General features: G+C 38.5%; 1 protein-coding gene across 1 annotated transcript in view; it reads right to left on the reverse strand.

Annotated features, from left to right (window-relative positions):
• LOC111866424 (ankyrin-3) overlaps positions 1–14,303 on the reverse strand; it is a 235,021-nt gene that overhangs the window by 155,988 nt on the left and 64,730 nt on the right. The window contains exons 12-15 of the mRNA XM_033752256.1: positions 3,233–3,382; positions 1,750–1,890; positions 1,116–1,271; positions 449–547 (exon numbers count right to left, since the gene is read on the reverse strand). Of these exons, the coding sequence (XP_033608147.1) occupies positions 449–547; positions 1,116–1,271; positions 1,750–1,890; positions 3,233–3,382 (546 nt within the window). The remainder of the gene's footprint in view (positions 1–448; positions 548–1,115; positions 1,272–1,749; positions 1,891–3,232; positions 3,383–14,303) is intronic.

The raw sequence follows: 14,303 nt of genomic DNA on the forward strand, positions 1-14,303 counted from the left end.
TTACCAGGCGACAGCCAGTGATGATAGAGCAGACTGAGAAGACTTAGTGCAAGCTGTAGTGATTGTAGATTGCATGAATTAGTGATAGCGCTAAAGTTACTTGTAGTTATGAACAGTAAGTGTACAATTAATCCAATTACCAATCCAAATCCTATCTATAGCCACTCATACATGTGAGCGTATGATATAATAAAAAGAATCTGTTTGTGGCTCATGTACTATGAAGTCATAGCTGCTGTTTATGTGAAGTAGTGCTATGGTGTGGAATATGAAGACTTTAAATTGACAATGAGAAACATTTTCAGCACTGCCAAGAGAAGACAAGTTGTGGCTTTGTTATACTCCTCTGAATAATCTGAGCTCCCAGGAAGTAATATCTCTGGGAGCTCAAATAAAAGGAGATACCCGAAAATATGCACGGCTCATAATACATTAACTGTATACTCACCTTGGTAGTGGAATCAACTTCAGCACCATTTTTGACTAAGATAGATGCCACATTAACTCGGTCCTCTTGTGCACACAAGTGCAGGGGTGTTAGTCCATTCTGCCAACAATTTAAATAATGTGACTTCATTGAAGCAAAATGAAAACCAAGATTATTAACCTATTACAAGACAATATTTGTAAAATATCTCTGCATTAACATTGTTCACAAATAAATTAAACACAATTAGGTAAAATTTGTCCATACCAATAATTAATTTTCCTTATTCTAACTGCAACAATTTAATATCAATTTTATACCCTTGAAACTCAACTGACATTTCAGAGGAACATATCGCTACCATTCTCAGGATCTTCTGGACTTCAGGGCATAATTTCCAAGAAGACAGAACTCTTCATAAACACCAATGAGGAAAACTCGTATTTAATAAAGAATGGTCTAGTTTGCAAGTGTTTAATAAAATTGAATTACATGGGACAGGCTTTGTATCTGATTTTTAACCATATTAATGAAGATGTTACTGACTTTTCAGTTGAACGGGATGGTAGAGCTAGTTCCATGTCATAGCAAGTTCATGCAGTTATGGATTTTAGAATGGTTTTGAGTGGAAACCCTGAAACATATTCCTGGTTATGACAGCTCCAAGGAAGAAGTAACATTCTAATACCTTTGCCTTGTGGTTGGCGTCTGCCTGATGTTCAATTAATAGAGAAGACATGTCAGTGTGGCCTTCCTGGGAACTCAAATGCAAGGGAGTGAAACCTGCCTTTGATTCAGCATTGGCCTTTGCCCCATACTCTAGCAAGGTAGTAGCAATATCCATCTGAAAAAAAAAAGACACATTAATAACAAAATTATGTTTATACAATTCATAATCATTCGATTACAAGCAGATGTAACATCATAATGAAGTAATTTACACATATGTATAATAGGATATATTTATAAATGACTGATTATGTGTTTGTCTTATGCCGGAATACTCATATACTCGTATATTATCAGCAGTACTTAAGGAAAAGACTAAGATAGCAACAATAAATAGCAGGAACAAGTGTCTATGTTTCAAGCTGTATTGCAGACTCAATCGTTGTCAGAAGAGTAACTCAGGATTACCCAGAAGGGCTATAATGTACATGTATAATAGCAGTTTAATGGAAGGGTTATCTGTGGAAATTTTAGATAGATATGGGAAATGTAAAATTTTCTCATTGAATATTTTAATAATATGTTGAGAAATCAATAAATCCTTACATAAAGAAATTGGCAATGTAACTACTTTTCATTCAAACAGAACTCACTTGATTCTTTCTAGCCGCTATGTGCAGTGGTGTATGACCATTCTTTGCAGTAGCATGGGGTGAAGCACCCTTGTCAAGCAGCAGAAGTGCCACATTCTGGTGGTCGTAATGGCTAGCCACATGTAAAGGTGTGACTCCATTCTGCAAAATTACAATTTTAAATTAAGAAGCACTATAAAATGTTATGAATGCTTACATTCTGCATAAGTAAAAGAAAGCAAAATTTGTCTTGGTAGACTTGAAAGGGTTCTGACGGTGGTGTATGCTGTACAGATCTATTCGGCTTATTTTGGACTCTATCCATCGTCTGGTATATAGAAGACAAAAACCACAACATTTTGGAGACTGGATCTGTCTCCGTCCTCAGGTGAATGGGGCTCTTTCTAATGGACCCAACTGAGTAGGTTTATCCTGCCCCAAACACCTGAGGATGGAGACAGATCCAGTCTCTGAAACGTTGTGGTTTTTGTCTTCTATATACAAGATGATCAATAGAGTCCAAAATAAGCCTAATAGTTCTGTACAAAATTTGTCTTATTAAAATACTTAAATACAACAGATTACTATGGTTCTTCATTTAAACGTTGCTAGATTGAAATAATTATGAAAAATTGCAAATACTGCAGGCCTTTCATTTCAGTATATACACACACACCTTTTATAGAACTGGAAGGCTCTTTGATTGCTTACATACTTGATAAAATCTACTAGAAAGTTCTCCTATAAATCTTTAAATACCCCATAAAGCTGCAGCGACGATGTAAGCAGATGTTTTCTTTAATTGGCATTGTAAAGTGGAGTTATTGTTTGTACCAATAAATCAGTAATTTTTCTCCATGAGTAATTACATAAAAATCTGTGCCTCATTAGCAATTAATTATGAGAAACATCTGCTTTCAAAAATAGTTTTCATTAAACAGGTATGTGTAAAGCAAACACATTTATGAAAACCACATGCCTATTTCCAGCCTACTTTAATTATTTTAAAAAGTTATAATTAGGCTTACAAAATGATCTTGTGTGTGTGTGTGTGTGTGTGTGTGTGTGTATGTGTACGCATGCATCTATAGGAGTCTTCCTCCAGCAACTTCAGATTGCCTGAACCGATTTTTATAAAACTTAGTATGTATATCGTGCCACCAGATGTCATCTCAAAAGCATAATTCTCAAATCCCTTCCTTCTTTACTGCCAGCATTCGAGCCTCTCGCATTTTCCATTTTTATTTCCTTACGTACATTACTAAATTTTCTTTCTACATGTCGTATCATACACTCATATTATAGTCAAGGGAAATTAGGCAATTAATTCTCCCAAGAATTTCATGTTCATTATGAGATATTTAAATAACTTAGTTGACTTGTGGTTATCAGTCTATTAAAGAGTTGCATAAATAAAATAAATTATACAAGACTGAGTTTCCTTTCTGATAGGTCTAAAATGTTATGTCCATTTCTTTTATGGTATAGGAACAAAATTACAGACCTTGCCCTGAGCATCAACAGGGGCATCTCGCTGGAGCAACAGTTTGGCAACTTTCATGTTACCGTACTTCGCCGCAAGGTGTAGAGGCGTGAAGCCCTTCTTGGTGGTAGCTGTTAAAGAAGCTCCGTGTTCGAGAAGAACGGACGCCACCTGAAATGAGACACATTTAGTCGTAAAGTCAATAAGGAAAAGAAAGCTACCAAAACAAAGCCAAAGTAATTAACATTAAATTAACTGGGTTTCAATCATAAAATTTTGTCAAGTACTGATCCAGCCAGGCGACAGGTCTATATTAAAATGAGAACATCTGAAAAGTATCCATAACCAAAACAGGTCTAAGTGATAAATGCCAAGTACCGTGGTCTCTGATATTTCAAGAAAATTCTTCACTATGTAAAAGAGCAATTTTTTTTAGACTGAGAAGTTCTCAATTTAGAATGCCCCAAGCGGGACTCGAACCTGAATTTTTAGGGTTTAAATTGTTGAAGGCAGTACCTGGCCTAGATTTTGCGGAGTATTTACGCATTCTATTTATTTATTTGTATATTAATAAACGACCTTTGCTTAAAAAGTAAAGCTATCCCTGTAACAGGCCATGGAGGCCCATAGGGTTGTGAAACGTTCAAAGTAGCACATTATCTAGACAATTGGCTCACAGATGACGGCAAGGTTGTCAGCCTTAAGCGCCGGCCGCCCTTTACCCCCAAGTACGAGTATATTCCAAGGATATTCCTGGTACTCATTTCAGTTAGAGGCTGAGTCGACCACAGGGCCATAGTTAGCCTGGAAGGATTAGGTCANCTTCATCGGGAATTGAACCCACGATCTTCCAGCTTGTAGCATAGTGCATCAACCAACTACGCTACTGAATGCCCCCCGACTCTTTCTAAGTAGCAGGTTATATGGGTTCGAAAAAGATAAAGGGTAATGGATAGAGAACGGATTTTTAGGCGATAAAGGTAGTTTTTTTTACGAACTCTGAAAGTAAAAATATGCTCTAAAAATCAAGAACATTTTTAAATGGTCATGATTGCAAGCAGTACTCGCCAAAAGTCGTCAGTACCTGCAACACAAAGTGAAGCACTGTTGCAGTGAACCACGGAAGTCACCTTCAAGATGTGTATCGCAAAATCTGTGTTGGTTAACGAGGAAGAGTAATTCGTATCACAAAATATACTATCTATATAACATGATATTAGTCTTGCTAATTTTTAACACACGACGTCACTAACGCTCAAACTTTCACGACTTCAGGATCAACAACTGCGATAAACATGAAATCTCGCACGTGATTCAAAACACTTCATTCATACTGAAATATGAGTGGATTTTTTGCTGCATCAGGATCTAGACAGTTATTCTTGTTCAATTTGTCTTGAATAACATTAATTCCTTTTGTTTTCTTTAAAAATGAATCTGTGACCTTTTCCAACTTTGCTGTAGACTGTGATAGAAAAATCAAATTCGCATTACTATAGCTCGAGTCAGTTTTTAGCAACTTCCATTTTCTTGAGTTATTAAATTTTTCTTAAATGCTGCAACAATGGAAGCATCGTCCGTTTCAAGTTCATTTACCAGAAAACAAAATATTTCAAAATTTCCTGCATAATAATTAAATTTAACCAGGTTCCCAGACATGTAATTACTACAGTTGAGGAGACTGGCGTGCCTCTAACTCTTTTTTTTTTTCAAGTGCTGTATTATAGTTCGCGGTGTCACAAAGATTTTCTCCTCGTTAGCCACTAAATTCTTTACATATGGCTAAAGCACATGAACCGTTTCACGGACGCTGTGCAAAGCATGTGCTGTACATATAACAAGCATCAACTTAGGATAGCTTACTGAAAATCCTTCTGCTGCTCCTTTCAGGTGCGGTGTGTCACCTGTAACTAGCAACAACACATCAATTTCAAACCATCTGACCACAGAGTCTGCATAGCTTCACTGAAAATGTAAGCTTCGTGTGCGTGATTCACTGCAGTTATTTCCAGGCATGACTGAAGCAATGATTTCCCTGATAGTTTCTCAAAACCATAATGACATCGTCTGCAACTTTTCTTCCACTTCCATTGTTCGTTTCGTTTATGGACCGTATAATATTTTCTTACCCACACAATATTTGAATTCCTTTTCATGTTCTTTATAGCACTTAGGTGAATAGTTTTGTTTAACGATGATTCGTGTGGAGGATTTATCTGCGTAAACTTCTTCCTCCTACCCTGAAACATTATGCTTTCTGGCCTGTGCGCATTCAGTGCTAATTAATCCTGAAATATGAATATTAGTGGATAAAACTGCTTGGGTGATCAGCCCTTCGCATAGCCCCTATACAGGACAATAAAGACATATAATAAAAGTAGACAGATATCCATGACTCGAGTTAGTTTCGAACCCAAGATTACAGTGTTTGAGTGGGAGAAGACATTTCATGCCTTAGACCCGTGGTCACTGCGCGGCCACTGTGGTCAGCTGAATACAGATAGCGAGTATTTCATAATTTCCGGATTATTTATCTCAAAATGTGTCATGTCTGTGGGCACATTTGCTTTGCACAGATCTGTCGCAAAAATGGAAAATTTGGAAGGTCCTGAAAAATAACCTTTTGCAGAAGGAGATAAATGGCCAGGAGCCGCTCTGTTCACAGCAAGTACAATGTTTATCCACAAGTATGTTACGTCTCCTTTTTCTCCTTGTGCGTCCTGCTACCATAACTAGGAGCGAAGCGGCTGCGAACATATTTATAGGACCGTTTCGACTTGCCTGTAAGTGTAGAACACGAATTGTATACTCAAGAACGCGATTCAGACTTATCCTGCATACGCAATAATAGTAGCAAGTTGAACTTCACATTGATTTTCTTGAGCTTAAACAGCTAAAAATTAAGAGTTGTCTTTATTTTTCTTTTGTCTAGAAATCCGTTCCTAAGACTTTGGTAAACCGAAACGGAAAGGGCTGGGATTCAAGTGGTGGGGGTTATTTCAAGGAACAAGTTCAGCACTCGCCCGGAATGGCTGAAAACTTTAGCCAGGATACTTCTCTTTTGACATAAATTGTAACTGGTTACAGAATCATGATTTTGGCCTAAGTAATATTTTCTGACATGAAAATTGGGCTATTGTTCTCTCCAATTGGTGAAGAATATCTCGTTGGATTTTATAGGAACCGCTACACATCTGGTGATAAATACCATAAAATGTCTCAATTTAATGGCAATATAAGATACTCTTAAAACAAAGGTTAATAAAAGCAAACATCTGACTTATCTTTCAATATTTTTTAAGCAATGACAAAGCTAAACAAAAAGGAGGAAAGCTTAAAATGCAGGGCGTTGAAACACTCTGGAGAGCTCAATCTTTAGTGCTACTTCGGGAGTTACTTGACCGTTATTTTTATGCAATTCACTATGTTAGAATTCCTAATATCTCACTTGGGTTGAAGCAGGCGTACAGCGACCCAACAACCCGGTGGTCTTGGATACCATTGTCGTTGTCAAGTCTTCGCTAGGTCGGATAGGTGTGGGAAGCGCTCAAGGTAGTACACACCCTTCTCAAACAGCGTGCGCTTACCTGACTGAAGAAGATTCTTGGTTGTCCGGTGGAGACTGGGATGACCGGTTGTCAGATGAACGCACGCTGTCCGAGGTCTCCGCCTGGGTTAATTTTCGATAGCCAGATTACGAGAGAATCTCCGTATTTCTGATTTCCAAATATAGAATATGAACCCAGACTACAGTGTGTCTAAGGCAATAGATCTCGATGATTCGACGTTGCTAGCACCAAATGTCACACAAATGAACATAATCCTGGGCTTCTTCAATCCACTTATCTTCATATCTGTATCCTAAGGTAAATGTTAATATTGTCCTCTTGTATTCTATATAATGTGGCCCAACAGACATTTTCGGTAAAACGGGACAAAGTAGGACGGTAAAGACAGTCCTGTTTATATGGACTGACTGATGAATTTATCTTGTAACTAAGAAGATGCTTGTATACTGCTAACGTTACGATAAATACGGCTTGATATTACAGTTGGACATATACTCATACGGCAAAGATATATGGTATAATGATTCTCAAATAGTGACATCCCTTGTGCGGTGACGCAAGGGACCCGCCGATTTATTTATAATTTTTACACAGAGTTTGCTATAATAAAGAATCAGCTTAGAGCGTGTAATCGGGAATGAAGTCTTATTTGTCCTTTCTCAATATCACAGAATTTACCCAGATTTCTCGACACTGTTCGATCTTGGGACATATTTCGTTAGATTGCTAAACGACAAATGTTTCATCAATATTAAATTGTGGGGAGGGAGTAAGTGTCTCAAGCAAGGATCCTCAAAATTGAAAGAAACACTATGAGCACCACGACTACCGAAAGCAGATATGCATTCGTTTCCTACAGACGATTCTAATCCAGGACCGAGTTTAACCAGGTGAGCAGAAACTGTAATTCTGGTCAAAGATGAAGCTATCTGAGTGACACTTAACTCCTTGCATTCCGAAGCCAGAAAACATAAATATAGTTTTATTAACAAAATGGCTGCGTGAGGATGGTTATAAAAATTGTCGGACACTTAATGATTCTGGAAATGAATGGACTCTTGATATTTTATTCCAAAAAGTTACATGTCCATTTTTATTTTATATTTGGGTACTTAATATTTGTTACTTGAGACTGACCTTGATATGAAAGGTGATGAAAGTAAGTGTACTGACTGTACCTGCGAAGGCAGAGTGCAGTTTTGGTTTCGGAATGCAAGGGGTTGAGGGTCATTCGGATAGCTTCATCTCTGACCAGAAATAAAGTTTCTGCTCATCTGGTTAAAGTCGATCCTGGATTCGAATCCTCTATGGGAAATGAATACATGTCGTCATACGCATAGTTTTTCTTTCAATTGTGAGAATCCTGGCTTGAGATACCACCTCTTCTCACGCCCATGGCTTGAAAGAGTGACAAGAACTGAAGAGTAGGGTAAAGAGAACATCACAGTGTCGTGATTGCAATGACAGCTGCTGAAGTCTAGTAAGGCAGATCTGAACAGAGAACATCACAGTGTGGTGATCGTAATGACAGCTGCTGAAGTCTAGTAAGGTAGATCTGAAAAGAGAACATCACAGTGTGGTGATAACAACGACAGCTGCTGAAGTCTAGTAAGCAGATCTGAAGAGAGAACATCACAGTGTGGTGATCGCAACGACAGCTGCTGAAGTCTAGCAAGGCAGATCTGAAGAGAGAACATCACAGTGTGGTGATAACAACGACAGCTGCTGAAGTCTAGTAAGGCAGATCTGAAGAGAGAACATCACAGTGTGGTGATCGCAATGACAGCTGCTGAAGCCTAGTAAGGCAGATCTGAACAGAGAACATCACAGTGTGGTGATAACAACGACAGCTGCTGAAGTCTAGTAAGCAGATCTGAAGAGAGAACATCACAGTGTGGTGATCGCAACGACAGCTGCTGAAGTCTAGCAAGGCAGATCTGAAGAGAGAACATCACAGTGTGGTGATAACAACGACAGCTGCTGAAGTCTAGTAAGACAGATCTGAAGAGAGAATATCACAGTGTGGTGATCGCAACGACAGCTGCTAAAGTCTAGCAAGGCAGATCTGAACAGAGAACATCACAGTGTGGTGATAACAACGACAGCTGCTGAAGTCTAGCAAGGCAGATCTGAACAGAGAACATCATAGCGTGGTGTTAACAACGACAGCTGCTGAAGTCTAGTAAGGCAGATCTGAAAAATATGGCAACCAGCCCATTTATAAGAACGACTTTGCGATTAGTAAAATATAAGCACCAGTAACCCGAAGGCGCGGTCGCGTCATAAGGTCTCAGATGAGGCGCGGAAGTAAATTTCAATTTTCAATTTAATCTTCAATCTAGAGACTAGAAGGATGACAGTGGTTACCTTCACGTCCCTGAGAAGAGTCCCTGTAAGCACTGAATGATCTATTCACATTCCTTTATTGGGCTTTGCCTCTTTCCAGTTTCTTATTCCACACACAGTCAGTAAAACTCCTTGGACGGGGATCAGCCCGTCGCAAGGCCGCTACCTACACACAGAACACAAACACAAAATAAACGCATACAGACATCCATGTCTCTAGTAGGATTCGAACTCACGATTCAAATATTTTGATTGGAAGACAGAGAGTTCATGCCTTAGACTTCGCGGCCACCGTGATCGGCGTACTGAATCATCTTGGTGAGTAAAATTGTTCCTCTCGATGTAGTAGCGTGATGTCCGTACCGAGGAATTAACCTCAGCTTTCCAACTTCTAGACAGTCTCAAGGATGGAACTATTCCGGCTGTTAACTGTTTGTACTTTTCCAAGAATATATGTTCATTTTTAAAATTTCCCACCTGAGCAGTTCAAGCGGAAATATTCCTGCACATTCACCCACATCGTGTCTAAAATTATGAAATAAAACCAAGTTGTTCCAATAATTGTGACAAGGTTAAATTACATTCCACAGGAAGGCAAAGTGGGCGTGCGTCTGATGTCCGGTTCCAAACTCTACCAGAGCACATGGCTTCCGTCAGTTTATGTAAGAGAATGCCAAGAGGTTAGGGCCACTTCCTTCAGTCCTCCACATTTCAACATGCGCGGTCATTTTTTTAATGATTCGCCATTAAATGACTTCTGATGTCAATATAAGGCTGCTGAAGACTTTAATGGAGCTTAATTTGCTTCTTGATTACAGAGCGAGAGAGAGATGTATGGTACCCATAAATGGAAAGTTATAAAGCAAATGAGAATATTAACAGAACTGTATCGTTACGAGCCGTAAAGTTTAACTGGAAAATATAGCGAGATGGTGATCACATTAAGTCAACAAACGTGAACATATGGAATAATTAAGGAAAGCCCTAAATGCCTAACGGGCCCTAACGGGCTTTATTCATGAATATAATCACTTAATAATGTTCAGAGAGAAATTCGGAGCATATAATCTTTCATTTTGTGGGGCCAGCTTTCACTTCCGTAGGAAAGCATAGGACTGTCAAAAAAAAATACTGGAATCCTAGCTTAAATCTGACCATAAACCCTTTTTCTACATATCCGAAACTAATGTATTAACATACTGCCACTTGATACCATGTAGTCTGTGGAATTGGCACGGCGTCAGTAAGCATGTAAGAAAGTAGAACACGTCTTTATAAAGAATGGAAAATTTGTGCTTGTGGACGAGAATAAATAATTGCTCTAATACTGAACAAAAATTATTTCGCTTGTTTGTGAACTTCATACGTTACCGATACTTTTGGTCACAAAGGAAACCTTTACGTTCTCAAAGAGTTTTCGTTTTTTCGAAGGAAGAAGGCTGATAAACAGTACTGAAAACATTAGAAGACACAATTACAGTTACCAGACAGCGGAATTTACTCTAAAATGACATTCACAATTTTTTCTATGACGACAGAAAAGACAGGCTGTCTAAAATATCTCTTCTTCTTGAGCTGCGTAATCTAGATTCAACGAAGTATTTAAGACGGGAGATGAGGAATTAATTCAGACATCATAACAGTAATAAGAAAAGTATGAATGCAGTATTATTATTCGAGGTAGGGGGCTGAACGGCCTAACAAGCCAAATACTTGCAGATGATTAACATCATTAGCATTTATTTTACTTTTTCGTGGCCTACCATAATAATCAGGGCCATCTTCTTAAATTTGTACGAACAGAAGCACATTTGATTCTGTTATCTTACGAGAATGTTCTTATAGACCCATATTTGTCATTTTCAGTTCTATAACTTCTAAATTATTTTTATTATTTCTTTACAGTAAAAAATTAGCGAAATAATATTTTGTTTATGCCTTCAATTAAAGTGTCAGCCATTAATCGTTGCAGATGATTGAAAGCATGCTAGCCTTTTTTTGTAAAGCGAGTTGTTAACATTTCATCAAAATATGTTCAACGATACAATCACATGAAGAGTTTCACATTTCCGATCCGTATAAAGAATGCCTAGAGACTAATTGTTCTCTCTGTCCTAAATAGTTAGTGACAGAGCTTGCGCCATGTTGTACTCAACACTCGAAAGAAGCAACGTTTCTTACATACCTCTAATAATGATAATGCATATAAATAACACCAAAATTATTAAAAGAAAAAGTTTTGTACAAATTGTATGGAAGCTATATCACTTGTTATTGACAAACACCTATAAACTAGAGTCGCCACGAAGTTATTTGGTACCTTACCCTGAAGGACGAGGGTTCCAGCCCAGTGTCTGCTCTCCAACTTGGTTCGGTATGTTAAATGCAAGTGCCCGATGATTCGTCCCTCTCCCGCCCACTAAGCACTAAATTTAGATATGTCGGTATTACACGCGCATGTGCAAATTCATTCATTTTCTTTTTCGGCGAATGGTGCTAAATATTTCTTTAAACAATAAGCGTGTGATCTGGCGGAGTAGACATATATAGTTTATTATTACAGTGTAACTGAGTGTCCACACTTTCCAAATAAGTCTACCAACAGATTCTGTTTATGTAACTCAGTGATAGTCTGTTATGAAATGCAAATCAAGGTCTGACAGACCGTATGGAGAGACTGAAGCAGCGTGTCTTGCGCAGAGCGCATAATAACAGACGACATGTCAAGAGCCACATGACAGAAAATTAAAATATCTAGTATAAATAGTCTGCTCCATTAGGGATAAATATCAGTTATCATGGGGGCCATGACGTAGCTCGGGCAATTAAATGCAGGTTTATCATCCAGAAGGACCGAGTTCAAGTAGGAACATGTTCAATGCAAAATGCCCAGTGTGAAATTCCGAATAGTGTACATACACGTAGTTCAATATACGGCAGTTACCGATCAGTTAGTTTCGAAAACTAATTAAAATCTAGGGACTCCCTGTACTCACATTCGAAACACGTTTCAGAGTGTGGCCAAAATAACATCCACTACTTAGAAAACACAAAATAATTTTTTCAAGAAGCTTTTCTAATTTGGAATGTTCCTTGCAAAGGATGACAGTTGAAGATAGGGAGAGTTTTGTTACCGAATCTACCTAACAGTGAAGTTAGTAACACCTGCAGGCCGTGCCATAGCTCAGGCGCTTAGTTGCTGACTTCCCACCACGGCGACCAGGTTCGAGCCCGGGTCAGGTCATGTGGGATTTGTGGTGGACAAAGTGGTACCGAGACAGGTTTTCTCCGAGTACTTCGGTTTTCCCTGCCAAGCTTCATTCCATCAATTGCTTCAAAGTCACCATTATCTATAATCTGGGGCTGCTACAGTAGGCCAATAATGGCAGCACTACCAAGTGGACTCAGTCTCACCCAACTAAGAACCATAAAAAAATAGAAAATTATAATAGTAACACCTGACTTGGCCACCGCCGCTTGTCGGTGAGGTTAGTGACAAATTTAGTGGATAGAGGGTGTCGCATTGTCAGCGCAACGAATTCCCACGGCCATTAATCTCGGTTTTCTAGACCGGAGCCGCTATTTCCTGGAAATAGCTCCTCAATAATTCTCATGAGGCTGAGTGGACCCCATTTCAGACTCACTACTCTTCAGAAAATGTGGTAGCGTCGGGAATCAAACCCTTTCCCTCTGGATCTGTAGGCAGGAACTCTGACCACTTTACCACAGTTCACTAGCGGACTCAAGCCACGGAGTATTTGTTTCTTAGTTTGTAATAGTAACACCTGCAACCACCGAGTGCTGGGGACTATCTGCACTTGATGCGACCACGACCTCATGCAGCATAGTTACAGTTCTGTTGTATGCAGAAAGAAAATATATATACGCGTAAGGCTTTTCTTTGTACGGTTCCTTTTCCAAATCTCTGCCAGAGAGTCAAGTATGCTAACTGAGGATCTTCGTAATTTCATCTGCCCTAGACCCGAACTCTGCCCTCAAACTACTACTGCCGTCTAACCGAAATTCGTACCGATAATCTCCTGAACACAAATTCAGGACATGACATGAGAAAATACTATACACGGTACGTTCAACTGGGTAAGCAATTAAATATCAAATAATATAAATCGAAGGTTCAGCAGCAACATTTTATACGATCCTGAGTTCAATGAAGTTCACCTTCAGCCACCCCAATTCCCCAACATCCATTTTAATATGCCACTTATATTGCCACGGCTTTCTCGATACAAAGAACTGCTTACTTGGGGATATCCCTTCCACATTCTATAAGCATTCATTTTTACCTCCCTACCTACGTGTTCGGAGCACCGTAAGTTTCATCATTTTACTGCATGAGTCATTAATCAGAAAGCTCTTTGTCTTGCAACATATTTCTTTCCCCGTTTCTTCGTCTCCCTCAAAAATTTTAGCAGTTTTGAGATATAGAAGTGTCACGTGCTTAAAGCTTCATAAAACCCAGGCTCCTTAGTTATATCGACATATTTTCGATATTAAAATATACTGGTTGAAGAATGAGTTTATTTGTAAACAATAAAAAGTTGATGCACCATAATCTATACTCTTCCCTTATATTGAGGGAATGTAATGATAGTGGATTTGCATAGTTTACTCCGAACTCGTATTGATGTTGGTAGTAGAACTAGACATTTTAATGCGAGGCAATGAGCAAACAACTTAAACTTAGCCACATAGTATATTTCTTTATTCAGTCGCTTGTATTCCACAAAGTCTTCCAAAGAACTAAGCCGAACTGGATTTAATCTTACATGTTCCTCTTTACAGAACAAAATCCCTTTCATTCCTTTGTCCGTAGAATCTCCTAGGACAAGTTTCTGTTCAAGTTTTGTTACAATGAGTTCTAAACCTCTTAATTGCAATAGTCATATTTCAGAAAGGTGGAGATTTATGAACAGTACGACATAATTAAATAAAATTAAATCAAATCAAAGAACTACAAGTAATGAAAAAGAACAGGAGACAAGAATTAAAATATAACATTTATTTATAAATAGAACAATCCAATAGCGCATTCGGAACATTTTGCAGATATTCCAAGGTGATCATGTACTGGGCACGGCCTGAAGTTTGTTCATGTTGCAATAACTCTTACGCATGGAATGGAACCAAAATGTCTCTGATGACAACAAAATACTGTA

This window comes from Cryptotermes secundus, unplaced genomic scaffold (genome assembly GCF_002891405.2).
Source record: "Cryptotermes secundus unplaced genomic scaffold, Csec_1.0 scaffold271, whole genome shotgun sequence".
NCBI lineage: Eukaryota > Metazoa > Arthropoda > Insecta > Blattodea > Kalotermitidae > Cryptotermes > Cryptotermes secundus.